At 39.7% G+C, this 26,444-nt stretch overlaps 1 protein-coding gene across 1 annotated transcript in view; it reads left to right on the top strand.

Moving 5' to 3' along the window:
• LOC115577573 (HLA class II histocompatibility antigen, DQ beta 1 chain-like) overlaps positions 1-25,677 on the top strand; it is a 35,032-nt gene extending 9,355 nt beyond the window's left edge. Inside the window, exons 4-6 of the mRNA XM_030410454.1 lie at positions 20,254-20,321; positions 24,984-25,097; positions 25,540-25,677. Coding sequence (XP_030266314.1) covers positions 20,254-20,321; positions 24,984-25,097; positions 25,540-25,565 — 208 coding nt within the window. The 3' untranslated portion in view covers positions 25,566-25,677. The remainder of the gene's footprint in view (positions 1-20,253; positions 20,322-24,983; positions 25,098-25,539) is intronic.
• Positions 25,678-26,444: the final 767 nt, after the last annotated feature.

The raw sequence follows: 26,444 nt of genomic DNA, 5'->3' as shown, positions 1-26,444 counted from the left end.
CTTATTAACATCAATGACAATGGCAACTGTTGATTTTACCAGTAGAAGCCCATTACATCTATGTATCCATCTATCTATCCATCTATTTGTGTGTGTGTGTGTGTGTGTATATATATATATATATATATATATATATATATATATATATATATATATATATATATATATATATATATATATATATATATATATATATATATATATATATATATATATATATATATATATATATATATATATAGAAAGTTGGATCAACCCTGTGAAGGTTTCTAATGTGAATTAGATTGTTCTGAACTTTGATCTAGAAGGTTCTGGGTTTTGAATTAGATAGTTCTGGACTGAATGACATGAAAAGGGAGAACCAGACTGGAGCAGGTGTACGTGGACAAAATGTTATGTTCGCAGTGTGAAATGAAAATGTTGTGTTCATCAGTGGAGATAGTTGTTGGATGATCATCAGTCCTTTATTGATAATGATCAATAATAGTCTGGATGATGTCGTTCTCTGTGAGTTAAATCTGTGATTGTGTTGATTTTATCAAACTGAATGTTTGTTACAGCATGAAGAGATTAATAAATGTAAACAAACGTCACATGACTGAGAAGAGTTATAAACATCATGGAGGGAATTATTAATCCACCAACACCATCTGTGACTTCAGATCCAACAGAACAACATGTTCTGCTTCACTGAACTAATGAACACATCACAGACTCCTCAGACCCAACAGCAGCTGAGTATTTATCGATCTGAAGAAAGCATCCGATACATTCAATCATGACAGATTCATTCATAAACTGGACCACTCTGGTATCACAGGGGTGGTTCTGAACTGGCTGAGAAGCTGTCTAGATAACGGACACCAGTTTGGGAAGATGGGTCAGTAGTAGGGGTGTCGCGATTCTCCAAATCCTCGATTCAATTACATTTTCGATTCTAAGGTCATGGTTCGATTCGATTCTCAATTTTTACATTTATTTTTTTAAAGCTATGCCATTTTTAGACTAGACTATTATCAAATATAATATCTGACCTTTGTCCGCAATGTACCACACTACATTGTCAAATTTAAAACATTTATTAACAACATAATGTAACAATAACTTATAATAACTTTATATAATAACCTGCCATCCAGTTTCTGCAGAGCTTTCAAACTGTGGCTTTTTTGTCAACAATGCAAACGTTGTCAACAGGCTTAAGAATCATCTTTTTAACCAGGCTTTTAATTGAAATCTTAACTCTTTTTAATTCCTTTTAGGCTGTGCTAATCAGAGCACTTTTTATCCTTTTTTACTGTTTTAATCTCTCCCGTGTTTTAGCCTTTATGCTTTTATTTTTTATAGTCTCTCATGTCTTATGCTCTTATGCTTTTATGTTTTAATCCCTCGTGTTTTTAGCCTCTATGCTTTTATGTTTTAATCCCTCGTGTTTTTAGCCTCTATGCTTTTATGTTTTAGTCCCTCATGTTTTTAGCCTCTATATTTTAACCCATATTTTAACCCTTTACTGTTTAGGCAATCAGTTTTTAATCTCCAGTGTTTCCTCATGGGGGCCTGCCAGACTGGGAGTTGTCCCTGGTCTGGCCGCGGGGGGTGCTGTCCCGTGGACAGTTCCGGCCCGGGCGACTCGAGGGCTCTGCACCTTGGTGCGGGGCCTCCTGTCTGCCCGGGTTGGGGTGGTCTCTGTGGCGGCGCTCCCTGCGACCTTGGACGGGGATCTCTCTCAGTGTGGTTGGCCCCCCCTAAAGGTAGCTTCCTCTGCGCCTCAGGTCTCGCTGCCCAGCCATGTCTCTGTAGTGACAGCTAGTGTTTGTGTAGGTGTGAGTGTGTGTGTCTGCGTGTCTGTGTGCGTATGTGTGAGTGTATGTATGAGTGTGTATATATTTGTGTATGTCTCTGTGCATGACTGTGGGGGTGGGAGGGTTGGGTTCTTTTAACTTTCTTCTCCTGATTTTATTTGATGTTTCTCTTTTTCTGCTGTCTGTACATCTCTGTAAGGCACTTTGCGATACTTTTCTGTATGAAAAGCGCCATATAAATAAAGGTTGATTTGATTTGATTTGAACATAACTCACTGGAAATCCAAAATACTTTCACACTGGGGACTTCAGTGAAAGAGGAGGGGGTTCAAGTTCTGTTCCGCATCTGCAGTTGCCATTGTGGTGCTTGAGGTGTGTGTGGGCGAGCGAGAGTGAGGGAGCATGCGTACGTGCGGTCAGTGAATGAATGGGAGAGGAAGGAGAAGTGAAAGGAGTAGCAGGAGTAGCGACAGCAATTAAGTGTACAGTACAGGCTTCAGTCTGGCTGTGAATAAAGGCGACAGCTAGATACAGCAAAGCTCCCTGGTATTATTTCCCGACCAGCTTAACACATGAAAGGGGTTCACCCCAAAGGTAAACATAAACTTCGGCCCTGGAGGAAACCATCTCCCCTGTGCTTCCCGACAACAGGAACGATGTAACACCATGCTGTCATTTGGCTGGCTGTAGCTAATAGCTACTGGCTTAGCTAGTAGCTAAGTTAGAGGAGGTTGACTCGTAGCACTTCAACACGGGTGTGTTTTTTGCTTGGCAAGCAGACCGGACGTGACATGGAAGTGTGGCAGCATCGACGATTCCATTTAAAAAAAAAATATTTTTAAAATCTTTTTATTGAGTTCTGTCAACACATATTCACATTTCAGTTCTACATACACAGAACCCCCTTTTCCTTTTTTTAAATCATTTTATCATTTCAACTGAACTACGTTAACAACAAGAACACACAACTACATCAGGACTGACAAACATACAGACAAGACAAAAAGACAAAATAAAATAAAATAGAATAAATAAATAAAAATGAAAATATATATATATATATATATATATATATATATATATATATATATATATATATATATATATATATATATATATATATATATATATATATATATATATATATATTACACACACACACATACACACACACACACACACACCACCGGGATAATACCTTTACATTCTTAATACTATAATAAGCTGTAGCCAGCTTCATTGTCATTAAACAGATAGGACAAAGTTCAAATTAGAAGGGTCCACCGTGTCCAGTACTGGTTGCCAGATCTTAATAAAACCGTCCACATTGTCATGAATGGTGTAGGTCAGTCTTTCCAGAGGGAGTATTCTCAGTACCTCCTTATACCAATCGTCCAGTGAAGGGGTGTCCTTAGAAATCCAGAGCTTGAGAATGGTCTTTCTCGATGCATACAAGAGTATTCCAATCAGTTTAGCATTAGAGTTGTTTCGTGCACTGTCCACCCTAGCTGCCAGAACACACTGAAGAGGTGACAGCTGCCAGTCATACCCAATCAGGGATGCCACTTCGTCCCTCACTTCTTTCCAAAAAACGTGTATGTTTATACATGTCCAGAGCATATGAACATATGTACCTGTTTCAGAGTTGCATTTAATACATGTAGAAGAATTTGAACCCAGTCGGCTCCTCAACCATGGTGTACAATGAAGCCTGTGTAATATTTTAAATTGTCTCTCTCTATCAATATTACAACACAGAATCATGTGTGTGTTTTCTATGACCAATCGCCATGCATTGTCTGTTATTTCACATTTTAAGTCAGTCTGCCACTGCCTTCGAATATGGTCAGTAGAGTAGTTCAGATGTAAACCAAAGGTTTCATAAATGCAAGAAATAAATCTCTTTGGCATGGTTTGGTTGAGGAGGTCTTCCAAGAAAGATGTGTTTACAGCACGTACGTTTTTTGATAGATAATGCCTTATTTGCAAATACCGAAAAAAGTGAGACTGTTGCAAAGAATATTTGCTCTTCAAGCCCTCAAATGAATCCAATATTCCCCCCTCATAAAGTTTTGCAAGCCGGTCTAGACCGCTCTCCTGCCAGAGTCTGAACACTATATCTTGGCATGAGGGGGAAAAATCTGGATTTCTCCATATTGGGGCCAGGAGTGAAAAATGCTTTTTAAGTTTAAAACCAACCTTGATCTTATTCCAAGTATTCATTGTGTTCAGAACAATGAAGTTATTTTGAACCTCCAGTTTCACTTTCTCGTGGTTTACAAAGGGGCAATCTTTCAGTGACAACATGCCACAGTTTCTAGACTCCATATCAATCCATGTATTTGTAACGTCTGGATTCACCCATTCATATATGTACCACATTTGTTCTGCCCAATAGTATAGTCGAATGTTTGGAACTCCAAGGCCCCCTTGGTCTTTGCTTCTCTGCAACTTGGTTATCTTCATTCTGACCTGATCCAAATCTATGAAAAAGCTATTAGGGATTGAATTTGGCATCATCTGTAGAGGATACAGCAGTCTGGGTAATATATTCATTTTGAGCACGCTTATCCTACCTAACCAGGAAACAGTCAAGGTTCCCCATCTATGTAAATCCTCCTTAATGCGTGTTATGATAGGTTGTAGATTGAGCTTAACCAGTTTCCTAAGAGAGGGGCCAATCCTCATTCCAAGATATGTTATTTCCTTGGTTGACCAGTGAAAAGGAAAGCCACTGGGTGGAGCTGAGCCTGTCAATGCACCAATGGGCATGGCTTCAGTTTTAGATAAGTTAACCTTAAACCTAATATGTGTCCAATTTTTTGTAGATAATCGATTGGACATAGAATTGTGCTGTCTATGTCCTCTAAGTAGAGAAGGACATCGTCTGCATACAGCAAAATTGTATGTACTGTGCCTTTAACATTAAAGCCCTTAATCAACGAGGTAGTTCTTATGAGTTTTGCAAAGGGCTCGATAGCTAATGCGAACAGGAGAGGGCTCGGTGGGCGCTGCAATGGAAAAGGATCTGAGCAATAAGAATTAGTGATAACAGCCGCTTTCGCATCTACATTAATGAGTGATACGGGCCTATAAGAGGCTGGGTCTTCAGGATCCTTGTTCTTTTTCATCATCAGACAGATGTTGGCCAGTGACATTGTTTCTGGTAGACGGCGCGTGATGGTGAAACTGTGGTCGTAGGTCCTGGCTAAGTAAGGAGTGATCTTATTTTTAAAGGATTTAAACCATTTCACCGGGAACCCATCTGGGCCCGACGATTTCCCACTGCGCATTACAGCCATTGTCTCTAATATTTCCTTCTCCTGGATGGATTTCCCCAGAAATTTCTGATGTTCTTCCGTTAATGTTGGCAATTTAATTTTGGAGAAAAAATTGTCGAGTTCCTCTTTGGTGCTATTGTTGTCCGATTTATACAATGACTTATAAAAGGATACAAAGACAGAGCTAATGGTTTTCTTATCAAAATGCCTTTTTCCCTCTGAATCTCTAATCCCTGCTATAGTGTTGTTACTCTGCTTTTGGTTTAGTAGGCGTGCCAGGTATTTGCTAGGTTTGTTTCCATACTCATACAGTCGTTGTCTCTGGTAAAATAATGACCTTGACGCTTTCTCATCCAGAATTGAATTCAACGCCGCTCTAATTGTTTGTATTTTAATAAGGTTTGCTTTAGTAGGCCTAGATTTGTGATCTGACTCTGCTGTCTTTTAAGTCTCGTTCCAGTTCATTTCCAGCAGTGTTTTTTCCGATGCGACATATATGACATTGTGAATCCTCGGAGATAAGCTTTTGCAGATTCCCAAAGATATTCAGGGTTCGTATCACTATTATCATTCCTCTCAAAAAATGAATTTATCTCTGTTTCCGTCTTTGTCCTTATCACTAAGTAGATATGACGCGAATCGCCACCTCCGTGTTCCAGGTGTGGCTTCATTTATGATAATTTCAAGAAACACTGGAGCATGGTTGCTCATATGGCTAGACCCTATACAGCATGTAAGCACTTGTCCCATAATCTGTGGCGGTACAGTAAAATAATCAATTCGAGAATAGGAGTTGAATGGAGGAGAATAAAATGTAAAATCTTTGACTGATGGGTTAACGGTTCTCCATACATCTATCAAATCGATATCCTCTAGCATTTTAACAAGTGAGACACCCGTACTCAATTTTCTAGGTGCATCTACTGGAGACCGGTCTAATTTATTGTCCAAACAACAATTGAAAGCCCCGCCCAGCACTGTAAAAGAACATTTGTATTCCTCCAGTTCCGCTGCTACCCTTGTCCAAAATGAGGAGGGTGGTGAATTGGGGGCATATATGCTCATCATAGTGACATGTGTATCATGGATAGTGCCATGGACCAGGACATATCTACCCTCAGGGTCTTTTTTACATGTATTAAGTCAGGGCTCGACAGTGCGACTGTTTTGCTCGCATTTGCGAGTTGATTATTTCCAGTGCGAATAGAAAATTCAGTCGCATCAGTGCGACTCCGACAGAAACTGTAGTGCATGCACCGTTTTGCTGTTTACGCGAGCACTGAGCAGTAAAACACACACTTTTTCTGCCGTTTGTCCGCAGTTTTGCACAAACGCCTCACTACAGTCGCTCAGTTTCTCCGGTCGCTCTGTGTCTGCTCTCGCTGCAGCTGCCTCCTCTCCCCCTCCCTCTCCTGTTGCTGCTTGAAACATGACACCGGCTTTGGGACTGACCGGCTGATGATTGGCTGTTCTGCCTTAAGTCCCGCCTCTCTTGCTATGTTAGATTTATTGTTCAGCTCGTGCTGGTGAGGCGGGATCTACCGTAAAATACCAATTAATAGCCGGGCTTTTATTTGTTTCAATCACTTAACAGACCAGGCGTTTATTTGGGACAGGCGTTTAATTCCCTCCTCACAAAAATCCAGGATGAAAATGTCACAAACTTCTCCAGCTTCTCTGTGAATTCTCTGGCATCCTTCTGGGCACAACATGTGACAAAGGCGAAGAAGGAAAACGTGCAGTGTCAGTGGTCAGTCGCGTCTTCTTCCTTGATGTTTTTTCAAAATAAATTAGACTTTTATTTGGAACCGGCGGTTATTTATCGAAAATATACACCTGCACCCAGCGTTTAAAGGGGACCACATGATGTGTTTTATAATGTTTTTATGTGTTTACAGCTGCTAATGTATGTAACGCTGTCACTGTGATACATGACAGTTAAATATTTAATCTATCTATAATAACCACATCCTGACATGTAACTGTGATTTTTGATGGGTACTAATAATAACAATCATGACAAAAAATTAACAAAGACTGCAGATCAAGATAAGAAGCTGCAACTGGCAGTGAGCTGCTTTCTTTTCTGTTAGCAGTGAAGTGATGTACTCCATGACAGAACATTATAGATTATGATAATGTATGAAATAACATTTAATGGTAAAAAAAAAAAAAGTTGCAGTAGGCTTCTATTATAAATATGCAGCATATATATATATATATATATATATATATATATATATATATATATATATATATATATATATATATAGATTATTATTATTACTATTTTTCTGCATATTCTTGACTTTGAATGGGAGCTGCTGTAAAGCATTTCTGTTTCTGATTCATATATTATGCAGTCAGTTGTCCATATTTTAAGTTAAATTAAATGAATCAAGACAGATGTCACATGTACATGTCAGGGTGTGGTTATTATAGGTGCCTTTAAAAAATGATCCACCGCGGTCAGCCTTCACCGGAAACTGCCAACATACTTAACAATACATTACGCCGTCGCGGTGGTTCAGCCAGGTAGACTGATCCCTCCACTTCGGGAGAAATAATGGTATTGTTTGTACAGTGCTTTCAGAACATCAATCACCTGAAAAATGATAACAGAATTATAGGATTGAGGGAAATGATACATCTAAAAATATTGAATATGTTGTAATTTCAATTTTGAAATGTAATACTTTATTACACAAACCCTTATTACTTTTTGCCATCATTGCTAGATCATACTGATTTTGCAGGGACAGACTCTCTAAACAATTAAATGGGAACAATTTCAATAAATAAAGTCTTTTTAAAAAATTTTCTGGGACATTCTTCCAGTTTAAATGGTTTTAGCTGGACCTGGACTTAATGAATTATTGAACTTTCCTGGTCGGTTGTAATAAATGTTATATTTTCACACACACATTTGCATTGTTTGTCTTTCCTGGTTTTTGTTAAGGCAACAAGCCAGTTATAACATTAAAAATGAGTCTACAGGGTTAGGATTAGGCTAAATAAGTACTTTATTTGTTTGAAAATGACGTTTTTTACCAAAATTGCTGAATTTTCATTGTGCTACTAAAAAATGTTGTGTGCTACTTAATTTTTCAGCATGGTAGCACAGTGCTAGTTGGAAAAAAGCTTAGCGTCAAGCCCTGGAAGTACAAACGGGGTGTTCCTATGTATCAAGATAGCGACTCCTCTACTGTTAGAGGAAAATGATGAATAATAAGCCTGGCATACCCAATCCCTCTTTAGTTTCATATGCTCTTTATCCACTAAGTGTGTTTCTTGTAGAAAGACTATCTGTACCTTATCTTTTTTGAGAAAGGTTAAAATTTTCTTCCGCTTAATTGGACGATGAATCCCTTTCACATTGTAAGTACAGAACTTGATACTATTTATACCTGACATTTACCACTCTTCTTTGTTGTTATAGAAAGTCCCTGTCCTAACATCAATCTGGCCAAACCCAACCTCAGCCCACCCAGTACAAATGAATATCCCTTTCTGGTGGTGCTAGATGAGAACCAATGATTATACAAAACTGATAACAAGAAAAAAGAAAAAGAAAAAAAGAAAAAAAAAACTTAACCACATACATACCTGCTGTAACATTTTTTTTTTCTATTTATTCATATGCACAATGATAAAAAAACTGAATCATACTTCATAATACAAAGGCAAATATTTGTGCAGGAGAGGAAAAGAAGCCCACAGGGCTTATATAAAATCCTCCCCCTCAATACAAAATCACTAAAACAGATTAACTAATAAAAAAGAAAAGAAGAAAAAAAGCTTAGCTCAGTTATACTAGACATGAGTATTATTTTGCCTGGATAGAAAATACCTCACTAGACTAGTCCTAAACATTTTGTAGGATGATATAAGCTTAAGAGACCTATCTAAAGAGTTCCAGAGTCGGGGTCCATGGAATTTGATAAAGAATTTATGCCTGGAGGTACGACAAAGAGGTAAATGAAAATTCTTCAGACCTCTCATTGAATAAAAGTGAATATCTGATGATAACAAAAAAAACTTATGAAAAGTGCCTGGAATGTCGTGTTTGTGATGAATGAATTCATACATAAACAGACATGTTTGAAATATATTAATAGAAAAAAATTGATAAAAGTTTAAATTTGCTAAATAAGGGTGCAGATGGCGCTTGATTAGTGGAATTTGAAATCATTCTCAAGAATTGAGAGTAGCTGATTAAGGTATGAGGAATATGAAGCACCCCAAACAATGTTACAGTATGTCAAATATGGATAAATTAAACTGTGATATAATGTCATAAGACAGGACTGATTAACTAAGGAAGAGACTCTTCTGATAATGCCATAGGACTTCATAATTTTTTTGCATACATGCTCAATACAGTTTCCCCAAGATAATCTTTCATCAACTAATACACCAAGAAATTTTGCACAGGAGACTTGTTTGATTTCAATGTTATTAATTTGCAGCTTTGAGTCCTGCTTAGGAAGAGTTTTATTTTTGTTTCTAAAAAGTATATAATTTGATTTGTTTACATTCAAGGAAAGCTTGTTCATTTGAAACCATCTTGAGGCGTATTCCAGCGTGGTATTGGCATTTCTGATTAGACATCCAAAGTCAGGGTGAGACATGGAAAAGTTAGGATCATCCGCAAATAAAATGGGCAGAGAAGACTCAGACATTACAGCGAAATCATTAATAAAAATCAAAAACAGAAGGGGCCCAAGAATTGACCCTTGAGGCCAGGGGCATAGGAATGAGTTTAACATTGGGGGGGACACATATCGGAAACCTGACAGATCTTTTATCATAGGTGTGATTGGCAAAGGACAAAAAAGTAGGAAAATATGTACAACTCCACTATGTCTCTCTTTACTTTATTTTGTAAAGTTGTCAGCTTCAGCTAAGAAAGAAATAGTTCACCCCACACGTCCAAAAGAAGACAGTGTTTCTCCTAGATTGTTTTGTAGCAGTGGTGCTCTGAGTCGGTAACGTAGCAATAGTAGGGGGGTCCGGGGGCGTGCCCCCCCGGAAAAAAATGTTGAAAAATAACCCTTTAAATGGTGACTACTGATGAGATTTTTGGGAAAAAAAAATCCTTTTCAGAATTTAAGAATCAGAATCTAAGCCATGAGACAAAATAGTGTAGAAGCTGACATTACTGCTTGAAAACATGTTAACCTCTTGAGCATTAGAGAACTTTTTTTACCATTATTTTCTTTATTATTATATATTTTTATGGAAACAGAATCTGTTTCAGAGGCCAGTGGGTCACATGACATATAAAATAGAGGAAGCACTAAAATACAATAACAAAAGGTGTGTCTCATTCATCCAGTTTACTAATACAATCTGCTGCTGGTTTGGAGTCACTGGTTCACATGGCATGATAGATATTGAAAAAACTGCAATTATTTTGTATTAATATATTTATGGTAAGTAATTTAACGACAGTCCCTAAATCAGTTTCCAGCGATTCAGCGCGCGGCTCTGGAGGTGAGCTGACCGTCCTCCTGCTGCTCACACTGGGCGAAACTCAGTAAAGTCACAGCTGGACCCGAGTGAATATCTAACCTAAAACTAACGTGAAGTTAGGAGTGACCTGAAAACATGAATCAGAGGCAAACAACATTGACAGCGTTGAGTGGTCGTTATGTTTATCAATACCTGCAACCCGCCCCCTGACTTCAGTGTCTCTCAGCTGTCTGTCCCTGCTCTGAACACTCTTTAAGGTTAGGTGAATAAGGTATAGAAAAATACTGATGGGAAAGCTAGTGCAATATTAAAATCATGTTAGTTATATTATTGTTTAAATTCAACCATGTTCACTTGTTATCATGTTCAAACCTTCCTCTCATGATCAACAAACTAAAATCACCTCACCCTTCATAACAGCACCTACCTGCATCTCTACAGTGCTGGCTCTCCCTGCATCACCCTCACCAGTGTTAGTTTCAAGCTGAACTTCATCTGATCTCTAATATGACAGCAGTGGAGATGAATAAGGTATAGAAAAATACTGACGGGAATGTAAAGAACAAGCGAAAAAACACACAGACAGACTAACTCCTTTCTAGATGTGGGAGATGTATAACGCTACTACATAGTTGCCAACTCTCCCGATTCACGCGGGAGACTCCCGATTTTTAACCCTATCTCCCTCGATGCTCCCGGTCAGTAATTTCTCCCGTTAATCTCCCGATTTTACAGTAAAGGAAACAAGTAAGATTGTGTCCCTATATTTGTTGCAGTATCTGGCAACCCTGGCCTGCCTGTGTGGATGAGCAGGTGTGTGATTGTTCCTGATAAATCCCGCAATCCGGCTTTTCCGACCTGAAAATGAGGCTCTCGTGAATCATGCAAATCTGTTTTTCTTTTTTTTTTTGGGGGGGGGGGGGGGGGGGCTTGCGCAAGGCACGGTCGGTCGGGTATTGATAAACATAATGACATTTGATTTTGATAATGACGTGATTTTTGTCGGTTTAATATCACGAGCGAATGGGGAATTTAAGTTGCACACAGTGAAAGCACCACACCCCAAGTTATCTTGAAATCGATTATTATTGTCATTACTGCTATTTGTACCGTTGAAGTTGAGTGACTGAAATCCTCGTCATCCTATTCAAAGGCTGCAACAGGCGACTCATCGAACCGGGGTGAAGTTAGTTTCAGGTTGGATATTCTGTGGATATTCACTCGGGTCCAGCTGAGACTTTACTGAGGTTCTCCCAGTGTCAGCAGCAGGAGGACGGTCAGCTCACCTCTCAGAGCCCCGCGCTGAATCACTGGAGACTGATTTAGGGACCGTCATTAAATTACTTACCATGAATATATTAATACAAAATAACTGCTGTTTTTTACAATATCTTTCATGTCATGTGACCCAGTGACTCCAAACCAGCTGCAGATTGTATCAGTAAAGTGGAGTGTAAGACACCTATTGTTATTGTATTTTAGTGCTTCCTCTATTTAATATGAATATTAATATGCAGAAATTATGATGAATTATTATGATAAATATTATGAATTATTTCTCAATAGCTTCCATGGCATGTGGCTCACTGACTTCTGAAATGCTCAGGATGTTAACATATTTTCAAGCAGCAATGTCAGCTTCTACACTATTTTGTCTCATGTCTTAGATTCTGATTCTGAAATTCTGAAAATGATTTTCTTTTCAAAAATCTCACGAGTAGGTGAGATTTAAAGGGTCATTTTTCAAAAAAATTTCCGTTTTTAGTGTCAAATCATTTTTGTCCGTTATGTTACTGGAAAGTCGCCAGCCAATGTTGGCTAGTAACGTTAATAGTAACAACGTTTACCTAGCAAGAGTGTACTTATTAGATGTTGAATCACAACATCATCAAGTCTAACATTAGACAGGAAATATAATTATCCTCCTGGACAAAATTATTACCAACTCACATTTCCTTTCTTTCTTTTCTTCCCCATGAGAAAGAAATCACTTAAAATGAGCTGCTGCTCTCTTTCCATCTGAACCTCTGGCCTGTGGCCTGCAGACTCCCCCTCCCAAACTGTCTGAGCAGTGAGGGGGCGGGGCGGGACAAGACGCTGTGTTGCGCTTTCAAAATAAAAGCATGCTAGTTAAAGATTTCAAAATAAAATATTTTTCTCCTCCGCGGTATAATTTTGGGTGGGATAAATGCGTCTGACTCCAATATTGGAGGGGATACGTCCCCCCCAGTCCCCCCCCCGGTTCCTACGCCCTTGCTTGAGGCACACCATAGTATAATTTTGCTTTCTTAGATTCATGACCATTAATACACACATATTGTTCTCTGTTACAAAGGTAATCACTAAACTATTTGATCACAACCTCTTGAAGACCATATCGGTGGAGTTTTAACAGAAGAATATCATGGTCAACTGTGTCAACGCTTTTGAGAGATCCAAGAAAATACCAATAGCAAACATATTTTTGTACAGAGCTGTAGAAATTGTATCAATAAGTTGCAAAAGAGCCATATATGTTGAGTGCTTTTTGCGAAAACCATATTGGTGTTTGTACAATATGTCATTATCATTGAGGTGTGTAGTAACTCTTGTGTAAACTAACTTTTCCAGGAACTTGGAAAAGCATGGTAAAGTAGAAATCGGTCTATAATTGTTAAAAACACCGGGTTCGTCTTCTTTAAAAAAGAGGTAAGACCTTTGCCACTTTAAGATCACTAGGGACTCCCCCAGTCTTCAGTGACACAGCAAAGACATGTGCTAAAGGTTTGCTAATAAAGGGAGCTACTTCCTTTGGGAGCTTTGCCTTGATTTCATCGTGACCCCCTGCTGAATTATTAAGATTTACAATGATGTTGTTCACTTCATTAACTGTGGGCGGTTCGAAGTTTTGCAAGACAGGGAAGACACCAGTAATATTATCTGTAGGGCAGTTATTAGATGGAGAAATGTTCTTGGCAAAGGTGCTACCAACATTTACAAAGAAATGATTAAATTCATTTGCTATGTCAGAGAGATTGGAGAATGTGGACTTGCCATCAGTAAATTGGGATGGCAATTTTGCAGGTGCCTTTTTCTTGTTTAATAGTTCACTAATAATATTCCATGTATTTTTTATGTTGTTAGTAGATTCTTTGAATTTGTCAGAATAGTATTTCATCTTTGCCATACGAAGTAAATAAGTGAACTTGTTTCTATATTTTTTATATGTGTTAGAATTCTGTGGAGTTGGATTAGAAATAAACCTTTTATATAATCTGTTTTTCTTCCTTGAGGATTTTAAGAATCCAGTAGCGAACCAGGGTTTATTAAAACCATGTCTTTTATTGATTTTGAAGCTTACAAGTGGAAAGCACTCATTAAATACGGTCTTGAACAGATTAATAAAAGATTGATAGGCTTTGTTGGCATCGTGCTGATCATAAACATCAGTCCAATTTACTATTTCAAGCATTTCTCTAAAGCGTTTGATGTTATCTTCATAAAGATGCGGAAACCTGTTCTGACGTTGGGGGCCTTGTGTTTGAAACTATTACTTGTAGTGATATGGAGAGTGGCTGTTTTACAGGTCACTCTGGTTAGCTTGTCAATAAGAGGAAAAAAATAAGATGAATATAACACATTTAGAAAATTAACAGTAGAAGAATGGTTCTCAGTATTGATAAGATTGATGTTAAAATCTCCAAGCAAATAACAAAGTTTACCTTCCTTATCAATAACATCAAGTGAAGCTGTGAGTGTGTCATTAAAATAATTAATTTCAGCATGAGGTGGACGATAAATACAACCAATTATGACATTTCTGCCACCAAAAACAGGGCAAGACATTAATTCCAGAAAGACAGATTCAACCTCAGTTTCATTTGAGATTAAATTCAAATCCTTTCTTACTTTAATCTGATATTTGTTATGAACAAAAACAACAACTCTTCCCCCAGCTCTATCCTTCCTATTTGAAAATACTAAAGTGTACTGAGGTATGTTGTAAAGCTCAACACTTTCATCAGAAAGCCATGTTTCCGTCAAGGCAATGATTGAAAATTCATGTTTTAACATTGACAAGAAATGCATAAATTGATCATTATTCTTAGGAAGGCTGCGTATATTTAAGTGAATTGTAGAGAAGACATTGGAATTTCTGGTTAAGTTGCCAGTTAACATATGAAATTCATCTTCATTATAGTAGTTACATGAATTAGACTCTCTGTGAAATCTGCTAAAGAATTGACATCAGGGTCATGTGAATCAATGCAGTCCATATAATTATAATTATTCGATCAGTTAAGATGGTGTTGAAATCAGCTCCAGCGCATACCTGCTGGGGTTAAACATCTCCCTGCTGTCTTGGGGTGCTGTTGCGGGGATGTATAATCAGCTTGTCGTGACAGAGAAAAGCGATGTCCCCTCTGTCTCGAGCAGCTTTCAACTTAGGCATTAGGTCTTGTATAGTCCTCATTTATGTACATTTTGGAGCCTTTAAGGTATTTGGCCCTCTGGAGAATCATTAATCTGTCCTTGTACTTAACAAACTTGACAATCGGCCTAGGTCTGTCACTCCCTGACACAGGTTTCCCTGCACGGTGAGCCCGCTCCACCTCAATCATCCCCTGCAGTTGTAGTTTCTCCATGAAGACTTTCTTGACCTTTTCCTCCGAATCAACCCATGTTTCTCCTGGTGTCTCCTCGATTCCATCTATGACCAAGTTGTGTCTTCTGGACTGACCTTCTAGATAATTCATCTTGTCAGTGACGGCCAACAGACTCTCACATATCTTGAAAATTTCAGATTGCATGTCTTTACAATGATCAGTCTGTTTAATGTTACCCATTTTGATGTCATCGACCTCTTTCTGTGTGAAATAAATACTGGCTTTAATTTCTTGAACTTCCTTTGAAATATCATCCAGTCGTGTGTTTGTTGAGTCCAAGATTTTTTTTGACAAAACCTTTAAAATTCTCTTGCTGTTGTTGCAAGAGTGCTAAAAACATCTCTCTCTGTTGATGCATTAGATCATTCACCTGTGCGAGCGTAATACACTCCTCCTCAGACTTCACTTCTGGCTTCTGCTTAGGTGGCATATTGTCACTGAAGGAGGCCTGGGTCTAGTCTGGTGGCATCATTAACCTGTCTGTGGGGCACATGTGAAACCTTTTGGTCTCTAGCCTCTTCCCCTCCTTCCTGGACATCAAAACTACCCAAACACTTGTAGGATAGAACAGAGCTCCCGGGCTCTATGTGAAATATATACATATTACAGAGATAGCGGTTAATCAGTATACACATCATCACTGGTGTTTCTATTTTTGCTTATTACCTGTGGTATTGGTGTATGTTCAGCATCACCCCTTTGCTCTCTGACGGTTAACTCCTGACAAATGAGAATGTGCCATAAAACTTAGGATGAATCCTCATTGCTAATAAGCTTGTCCTTATTACACATAAGATTATAAATCTATCAACCAAAAGAGCAATGGAGTCATTATTTCCTTAAACACATCATAATGGTGTTACTTATTAATGCCAGCAGACTTAACCTCTAAATAGACCATTCCACTGAATTGAAACATCCATGCTATCAACTTAAACTCTATATAGGCACAGTCCGTAACTGAACTCATTTAACTTAAATGTGGATCCCACTGAATTTGTCCATCAAATCTTGTCCTTATGTAACTCTTCAACATACCTCACCGCGTCTGCTGCAGTTTTGAATAGTTGAGCCTTGTTATCATGAGTGATGTGCATCCTGTAGGGGATCTCCAGTGCTTGGAAAGACTTCTTTACCTCCAGAAACTCACACCGCTTCTTTTCCACCACGGGTGAGAAATCCTCGAAGAAATGTATGCGGCTCCCGGAGACGGCGACTTCACCCATGCTTCATTCCCGCTGCGTGACCAGTTGCTTATCCGCGTAGTTGTGAAGCCGAATGTAGACAATCCTTGGTCTCGTCGACTCCGTCCGGAGTTGTGCAGGTCTGCAGTGGCATCTGTCCATCTTGATCCGGTCGTTTTTCACCGTGAGGTTCAGGATTTTTGGCAGCCACGTCTCGAAGAAGTCCTTGGCGTTGTCTCCTTCCGTGCGTTCTGGTAGGTTGATGATCTTTATGTTGTTGCGTCTGGACCGGTTCTCCTGATCCTCCAGCCTGTTGATAGCCTCATTCAGGCGCGCCTCGGTGTGCTCAAGTTTAGCTAGCAGCTGCGTCACTGTGTCCTCGGTATCGGAGATCCTCTGCTCTGCTTCTTCCACCCTCCTCTCGACAACTTTTACATTCTCGCACACAGAGCTCACTGATTTGGCTATATGGTCGAGTTTAATATCCAGACTGGAGCTGAGTTTAGTGAACACTCCTTCGCTTATCTTCGCCACCAAGCTGTCTATTTCTTCGCCTTTCGCCATCTTATCACGTCTGCCAGTCTCCGGTTTTGACTTGTTTGTTTGAGGTTTGGATCGCAAAACTCGTCTGTTCTCGGGTGTTTTTGTCCAAAAATCGTATTTTGGCAGTGTTTCTGAGATGTTAAAAAAGCATGCTCAGTCCGGGAGCTCCGTCTTCACGCTCCCACTCTCTTCGCATCACGTGGCCCTCCCCCCACAATTCCATTTTTTAATTCGAGGTTCGAGATTGTGACTTAATTTCGGTTGATTTCGATTTTAAAGGTCCCATATTATACTGTTTTTCATCAATTTCACACAGCTGTCAGAGGTCCAACAACTCTTTATTCGATATGCATTGCCCCAAACACATCCTGTGGTCCTGCATTCCGGCTGTCTAAAAGCTGTCTGCTGAGGTCTGTTCACAGCACTCTGTTTCTGTGCCTGCACCTTTAAATGCTAATGAGCTCCGTCTGTCAACGCCTACTTGGGGAGCCTTGCCTGCTACGTCACTTTCAGGGAGAGGAAGCCCCTTATGCTAACGGTAGCATGCGCTAATGTTTACGGTGGATGTAACACTATGGCTCGCAGAGATTTTTTCGTTCAACCGAACCAGTTTGACCCAGAAGGAGAGGCTCCTGAAGTAGTACAGACTCTGCGGCTGCAGCAGGACGTTTCAGAATGGTTAGTGTGTCTAAATAATGTTAGTTTGTTTGTATGTGTTGTTACAGTTACTAACGTTACCATGTAACTAATGGCTAACAGCTAGCGAAAGCTGTGTTTTTCTCCAACACAGTCTCCAAACTATTATACACTGTTCGCATCGTCTCTGTCTCCAGTCTGCACATGTTTCCAGACTTTCTACTGTGACAACCAAGCTCCATCATAATATTATTAACATCAAACTTGCTTCAAACGCCATTGCATAGCAGACCGAAGTGGAGCTAACTAGTTAGCCAATTTCCAGCTGACTTCACCATACTCGTCGGCAACTAACATTACTATCAAACCGCGGCGACACTTATCGGTGGCTCGGGTGCAGTTGCTGGGTCCGGTATGGTTGAGACTGATCCTTTTACGAGGGTCACTGTCGAGGCAAAGCCAGCTTTGTTCTGACCCTCGTTACTGAAGCAGTCCGATGTAAAGTGGTTAGCACACACATACAAGCTAACACGAACCGCAACCGGCATGTTGTCATTAAAAATGAAACACAACAACGGCCTCTTCTGTTGTTCTGTAGCTGGGACAGAATATAGTCACTTATGTTGATTTATACAACCAACAACAGAGCAATTGCATGTCTAGCTCTGAGCGACGACGTTGCGAAACACTGCTGTCTCTCCGTTGGACACACCGAACTTCACCTCTGGGATGAACATAACGAAAGGATGTTGTTTTTCGTGCTATAAACAGATCACCAGAGAACTACTTTTATTAAGTTACAACGACTAAGCACAATAGAGTCCTCTCTCTCCACATCAGATGACAGGAAGTGGGGGAAGAAATGAAGTTTAATATGAAGTTTATTACTTAATGAGTTTGAGGTCTGGGAGAAACCAGCCCCTCCCTTTGGTGATGGGGACAGACTTTTAAGATCATTTTGCTTTGTGTAATACTTTTGTTATTTACCAGTTAAATGTCTGATATGTTTTGTCAAGATAGAACTAGAAGGAATATGTATAAGTCCTTGGTCCTACTGTGTATTGTATACTTTATTGTTTTATGTTGTATACTTTATTGTTTTATGTCTTAATCAGGTTATAATTCTTTTGAATGATAAGTGATCATAATCATGTTGCATCTCTTCATGAAGGCAAAAATTCAACTTTTATGATGGAGAAGTTTTGGGAAGGTTAAACAATAGTTTATTTACATTAAACTTTTGTGAGCCTAAACTCAGGACACAGAAGTAGTGACTGTCAGCCGGCCCAACCTTTTCAGTCTGCCTGCTGCAGGTCATAAAAACAGAGAGACATGCTCTGTCTTCTTTTCTGTTACTTCTGACTTCTACTTCTGCTTTCTGTCTTCTGTCTGCCTTCTCTTCTGTCTTCTCTTCTCTCTTTTTTTCTTTTCTTTTTCTTTTTGAAGTAGTCTTTACTTTTATTTTTGCAACAAGCTCTAAGAAAAGCGAATTGAACCACTACTTTAAGTGCTTTACTTTTATCCAAGTTTTTAACAGAATGAAATTATTTTCTTCTTAATTTTCAATATACCGTTTAAGTATCACCGCCTGATCCAGAAGAAGTTGAATTAGTTTCAGAATCAGAACTTAAGAACCACCACTTGAAACAACAAGGAAAAAGTCTTTTTCAAGACTTTGATCATTTGATGAAGAACGTTGCAGTCATTGTCTGCTTCACAAGCCTTGCAAGGAGTCGCCAATGAAAGAGACTTTGTATGCTCCCATACGAGACCAACTCTGCCCCCAGCGCTCCCAATGCGGAAACCCCACTGGGCCTTCAGACTGAGAGTTCCTCAACAGAGTACCGGCCTTCCCTCTGGCTATTGGAACGACGTGCTGTGCCGTAGTCCAACTCAGAACTCTCAAGGAAACCAAGCTTCAGGACCTCCTGACTCCCAGACAAAAACAGGCTGAACATCTTCATACAGCTGAATCCACACACGTGAGAATGAGTTGGGGCCTAAAGTTCTGACTTCTGTCTAGGTTCTGACTTCTAAGTTCTGACTTCTATCTTGTGAATTTAAGAGAATTGAGATTAGGGTCTCGTTAGTATAAAAAATTACTCCCGTAATATTTAATATATATAAAAACTCGACCCTTTAACTTTACCATCTGTCGACGGTCACATAACTTTATTAATTTGCTTATTACAGTCTTTAAATTTTTTGTTATCCATTGTTGTTTGTCTAAAATTGTTATTTCATTTATTTTACCCTGAATTATTTAGTCAATAAACATATATAATCGTTTGTCTTTGTCTGGAACTTAATTTTAATATGGAGAACCGATGGATACGTGCAAAGAAGTCACTGCTTCAGAATATTGAGACTGAATAAATTGATTTAGAATGGACTCTAAGTGTCCAAGCCAACTTGTGTAGTTAGGCGTTTGGAATAATGTCCTCCGGATTATTCCAAGAATTAAACAACGGAGGTGGTGCCCCATTTACGAGTGTATTATTAATCGCCAGTGATTAATTACCCCCTTTTTATCAAGCAGTAGTGTATGTCCTACACAGTTCTCTTCATACTTCACAATAATGACAAATAAACATTATTAAAGCTTGTGTGATTTGCAGATGACAAACAGTCAAATCAGGTCCAGTCAGTGTGCACTGATGTACTGATGTGTTGGTTTGTGTTGAAGGTCTGGAGAGAAGATCTCCTGTGTGGTGGAGCACGCCAGCCTGAAGGAACCTCTGGTGACTGACTGGGGTAAATACCTGTCTGTCTCTCACCTGTCTATCTCACCTGTGTGTCTCTCACCTGTCTGTCTCTCACCTGTCTGTCTCTCTACCTGTCTGTCTCTCACCTGTCCGTCTCTTACCTGTCCGTCTCACCTGTCTGTCTCTCACCTGTCTGTCTAACCTGTTTGTCTCTTGCCTGTCTGTCTCTTGCCTGTCTGTCTCTCTCACATGTGTAGCCAAGTGAACCGGGGTTACTGTGTTTCTTTTGTGTTAGCTGTGCCCTAATAAAATGTGTTCTGTCACTTTAAGGCCAGCCAGGTAAAGAATCTTGCGAGAATCAGGAAATCACATGAGACGTGATAACACCCGCGAACCGTCGTCTTCCTAACGTAAACAATGGCGGAGATGGGTATCTCTGTCTGTCAGAGAGTGTGAAGAGTTGAACCGTTGGAACCGTGTATTACAGCGGAAGTACGTGACCGAGTAAAAGGGTTAGAGCGGACTGGTAACTGAGCCGTCTGTCGGACATATGTGACTGAAGACTTCATGTTTATTTCTCGTCGGTCGAGGGTTTGTTTGTTGTCTCCAGTGTGTCGGGAGCCACCTAGACGACCACGGGTCAGCGTAAGTGGTATATAGTGTACTGAAATCTTAGTTACAGTTACATTTTCAGTGTTAAAGTGTTATTTATGAAGCTGTGTGTTGTTACCTATGTAGAGGGGAGACAGAGAGCCGTGTGTGCATGTGAGCTGCATCCAGGCGCGGGGTGAGGCTCTCAAGCTATAAGCTAGAGTAAGTGAGCACATGATTTTGTTTTCTGAATGTACTGTAAGTTGAATAAAGGTCACAGTAAAAACATATTTTGCAATGAGATGTATAAATGTGTACATTAAAGTTAATTCATGGTGTTTATTAATTTAATTCATGAAGTTAACAGAGTTAACTGATGTGTACTGTCAAATGTGTTTGATAAAATGAGAGTGGCTTAAAATGTATTAATGTTAATTAATGTATTTTATTTCCTGTTTACATAGGAATAGGCCACTGCTGTTGTTTGTTTTGCCTGTGTTTTGGTTTGTTTAGCTGGTTTTGTACTGAGACAGGAAAGACTGGAAGGAATTTGTTTTACTTTTTTTATTTGACTGTTACAAGCAAATCTCTCAAAATTAGAGAATTAATGCTGTGCTCATTTGAGGGCAGTCGTGGTATTAAACATCCTACAAAAAAAAAATATATTTTTGTGTCCCGTCCCCTCCTTCGTTGACCTGGCCACACATGTCTGTCTCTCACCTGTCTATATCTCTGCTTGTCTGTCTCTCACCTGTCTGTCTCTCACATGTCTGTCTCTCACCAGGAGAAACTGGTTCACGCATTTATCTTCAGCAGACTCGACTACTGTAATGGTGTCCTTACAGGACTCCCTAAAAAGTCCATCAGACAGTTGCAGCTGATTCAGAACGCTGCTGCTCGAGTCCTAACAAGAACCAAAAAAGTAGATCACATCACTCCAGTTCTTGGATCTTTACACTGGCTTCCTGTCTATCAAAGAATAGATTTCAAAGTCCTGTTGTTGGTTTATAAAGCATTGAATGGTTTCGGGCCAAAATACATTTCTGATCTGCTGCCGCGTTATGATCCATCCAGACCTCTGAGATCGTCAGGTACCGGTCTGCTTTCAGTCCCCAGAGTCAGAAGTAAACATGGAGAAGCAGCTTTCAGTTATTATGCGCCACATATTTGGAACAAACTCCCTGAAAATTGCAGGTCTGCTCCAACACTCACCTCTTTTAAATCAAGACTTAAAACATTTCTTTTTGCCACTGCTTTTAACTGAAGCAATTCAAGTCTTTGAACTGCATTATTACTCTGACTCTACAGTCTTGTTTCTTTTAAAGCTTCTCTATATTAGCCTACTTGTTTTGATGTTTGTCTCTTAATGTTGTTGTGTTCTTAAAATGCTATTTTTATTTATTTTTATTATTATTATTATTATTATTATTATTTTTATTTTTTTATGCAATTTTTAATGTCTTTTAAATGAAATGTTTATGTCTTTTAATGTAATTTGTGTGTGCCTGTAAAGCACTTTGAGTTGCCTTGTGTCTGAATTGTGCTATACAAATAAACTTGCCTTGCCTTGCCTTGCCTTGCCTTACCTGTGTAGGATACTATGGTGTATGGTCCTGACATGGGCAGCACCATAAATATATGATGTAGAAGACACTGCTCACACACTACTTTGATATATGTATGATTATTATCACTAGCAATTAATATTACACTCGTTAAAGGGGGCACCACCTCCGTGTTTAGTTATTGGAATAATCCGGAGGACATTATTCCAAACACTTAACTGTACAAGTTGGCTTGGACAGTTAGAGTCCATTCAAAATCAATTTATTCAATATCAATCAATATTCAGTCTCAATATTCTGAAGTAGTGAATTCTTTGCACGTATCCATCGGTTCTCCATATTAAAATTAAGTTCCAGACAAAGACAAACGATTATATGTTTATTGACTAAATAATTTGGGTAAAATAAAAGACATGACAATTTTAGACGAACAACAGATAACAGAAAATGTAAAGACTGCAATTAGGAAAGTAATAAAGTCGTGTGACCGTCGGTAGATGGTAAAGTTAAAGGGTCGGGTTATATATATTAAATATCACGGGAGTAATTCTTAATACTATGAGACCCTAATCTTAATTCTCTTAAGTTCATAAGATAGAAGTTAGAACTTTGACAGAAGTCAGAACTTTAGTCAGAAGTCAGAACTTTAGACACCACTCATTCTCACGTGTGGGGATCCAGCTGTATGAAGACGATCAGCCTGTTTTGTCTGGGCGTCAGGAGGCACTGAAGCTTGGTCTCTTTGAGAGTTCTGGGTTGGACCACGGCACGGCGCGTTGGTCCAGTAGCCAGAGGGAAGGCCGGTACTCTGTTGAGGGACTCTTGGTCCGAAGGCCCAGCGGGGTTTTCCGCCTTGGGAGCGCTGGGGGCAGAGTCGGTCTCGGCGGGGAGCACACAAAATCTCTTTCGTAGGACTCTTTGCAAGGCTTGCAACGTTCTTCATCAGACGATCACAGTCTTGAAAAAGACTTTTGTTGGTGGTTTCAAATAGTGGTAGTCAAGTTCTGATTCTGAAACTAATTCAACTTCTTCTGAATCAGGCGGTGATACTTTAACAGTATAAAATCAAAAAGAAAAGAATTTGCTCTATAAAAACTTGAAGAAAAGTAAAATACTTAAAGTAGGGATTCAATTCGCTTGTCTTAGAGCTTGTTGCAAAAAGAAAAGTAAAGATTACTTTAAAAATAAAAATAAAATAAAAATGAAAAACAAAGAAGAGAAGAGAAGAGGAGGAGAAGAAGCAGGGGGAGAAGAGGACAGGGAGAAAGCGTGTCCTGAGAAGAAGAGAGTGGAAGAGAAGAAGAATGAGAGAGAATGAGAGCAGGGGAGAGTGTCTGTTTTTATGGCCTGCAGCAGGGGCTGGCTGACAGTGTCACACCTCCTGTGATCTGAGTTGAGGCTCCCAAAAGTTAATCTAACTATACTATTTGTATTTAACATTTCGAAATCGTGTTTTAACCTTCCCAAAACTTCACCATCTTAAAAGTCGAATGTTTGCCTTCGTGAAAAGATGCAACATGATAATGATCATTTGTCATTCAAAAGAATTATAACCTGATTAAAACATGAAGCACTTAAGTATACAACATATGACAATAAAGTATACAATACACAGTAGAACCAAGGACTTATACATATTCCTTGTAGTTCTATCTTTACAAAACATATCAGACATTTAACTGGTAAATAATACAAGTATTACACAAGGAATGGTGATCTTCAAATCTCTCCTCCATCGACAAAGGGGAGGTGGTTTCTGTTGACCTCAAACTTATTGAGTAATAAACTTCATTTGGGCTTCACAATAACATAAGAAAGATCTGTTGAATGACCTTCTTAACTCTATTTCGGGATCCGTTAAATTTAAGAAATTGAGATGTAGTTTATTTGTTATTTAAGACTTATTTGAATTAGGGTGAGAACAGAAGACTGCAAAAGGCGAATGGTATGTCAGACCCAGGAACAACAACGATTGTAAATAACAGTTGGACATGTGAGGAGAAGAACACACAGATTAGGTTTCCCATTAAGCCTTCCCCCACTGGAGAATGTTCCAGAGGGAGAGAAACGTAGAGTAAAACATCTTAAATCACCACATCTATGTTAGAAACCAGTCCTTCTTCCTTTTGGTGTGACCAAAGAAAACTCTATCGGGCTTGACCCTGTTTGACCTGAGGAACAGGGGTTCATCTTCTTTGGAGGAAGAGGAACAGACCAGATGTGCTTTAGTCGTTGTAAATTACAAAGAAGATCTCTGGTGATCTGTTTATTGCAAGAAAAACAACATCTTCCCACTCTGTGGAGAGGAGAGGATTTGCCAGGCCAGGATATGGGGGCTTTCAGTCCCATATGCTGGAAAAAGGAGTCGATTTGAGTTAAAGGTAATCATGGCCAAATGAGACCACTTTACGATGCAGAGACAACGGCTTGTGTTCCTACACCTGTCTGTCTCTCACCTGTGTGTCTCACCTGCTTGTCTCTCACCTGTCTGTCTCTCACCTGACTGTCTCTCACCTGTCTCTCTCACCTGTCTCTCTCACCTGTCTGTCTCTCAGACCCGTCCATGCCTGAGTCTGAGAGAAACAAGATCGCCATCGGAGCGTCTGGACTGATCCTGGGTCTGATCTTATCTCTGGCTGGATTCATCTACTACAATACCAAGGCCCGAGGTCAAACCAGAACCCACACCTCAAAACAGCACCAACATCTCAGACCAGTTCACACCTCAGACCAGTTCACACCTCAGACCAGTACCCACACCTCAAACCAGCACCCCTCAAACCAGCACCCACACCTCAAACAAGTACCCACACCTCAGACCGGTTCACACCTCAGACCAGATCACACCTCAGACCAGTACCCACACCTCAAACCAGCACCCACACCTCAAACCAGTACCCACACCTCAAACAAGTACCCACACCTCAGACCGGTTCACACCTCAGACCAGATCACACCTCAGACCAGTACCCACACCTCAGACCAATATCCACACCTCAGACCAGTACCCATACCCTCAAACCAGTTCACACCTCAGATCAGTTCACACCAGTTTTAATGTCGTGGTGTAACTGAGGTTGATCATATCGTCTCTTCTTTCCTTGAATCCAGGAAGGATTCTGGTCCAAAGTAACTGATCCTGGTCCTGGTCCAGGTCTTGATCCTGATCCTGGTCCTGGTCCTGAAGCAGCTTCATGTGCTGTCAGTGCTGCCCCCTGTTGGAGCGGCTGAACACCTGCTTCTCTGATCCTGATCCAGTCTACACCTGATCCAGGACTGTCCTGTCTCTGTCCTCTCACTGTTGGTCTGTGACAAGGGCGTAACGATGGTATAGATTTTGGGGGGGTCAAAATGAGAGCCCTTTCCCTGAAATTTACATTTCCCACAATTCTATGATATTTTATATAGATAGATAGATAGATTTACTTTAATGATCCCAGACAGGGAAATTATTTTGTTACAGCAGTAGTGGGTGATTACTATTAATACTAGAACTGCAAGCAGTTATGAACGGGGCCAAGCCCCCCCACACGACTCGGACCCCACGCAGAGCCCACGGAAGTTGGCCCCAAAGGATGACGGGCAAAAGTGAGGACACATGCCAACGTCTGAGCCGTGGTATTCGCGGTAATGGGAAGTGCACCCGAAGTGCAAAAGGCTGAATGTGTGCCGATTTGGATTTGTTGTACTAAATCACGCCCACATTGACCAGTAATGACCACCTTCAAGATATGGCCTCAGGATTGGCCCTACATCATACCAACCAAATTTCGTAAAAATCGGTATAGCCATTCAGGAGATATGAACTTCCCATATTTTTAGCACCCCCTAGTGGCCAAAATTCGCCAAATTCGGCTCATATCTTCCTACTGTCATTTCACCAAACTGAAATTTGGTGTTAAAAGAATTTAGTTTGACCGAGATATCAAACACTTTCCATTTTTACAGCTAGCTACAGAACTTTGTTTGTTAATAATCTGCGCATTTTTTGACCGAGCAAAATTCTTTTGAGAACT

The sequence above is a fragment of the Sparus aurata genome, unplaced genomic scaffold (genome assembly GCF_900880675.1).
Source record: "Sparus aurata unplaced genomic scaffold, fSpaAur1.1, whole genome shotgun sequence".
Taxonomy (NCBI): domain Eukaryota; kingdom Metazoa; phylum Chordata; class Actinopteri; order Spariformes; family Sparidae; genus Sparus; species Sparus aurata.
Note: the sequence above shows the minus strand (reverse complement) of the source record. Positions and strands in the feature narration are given on the sequence as shown.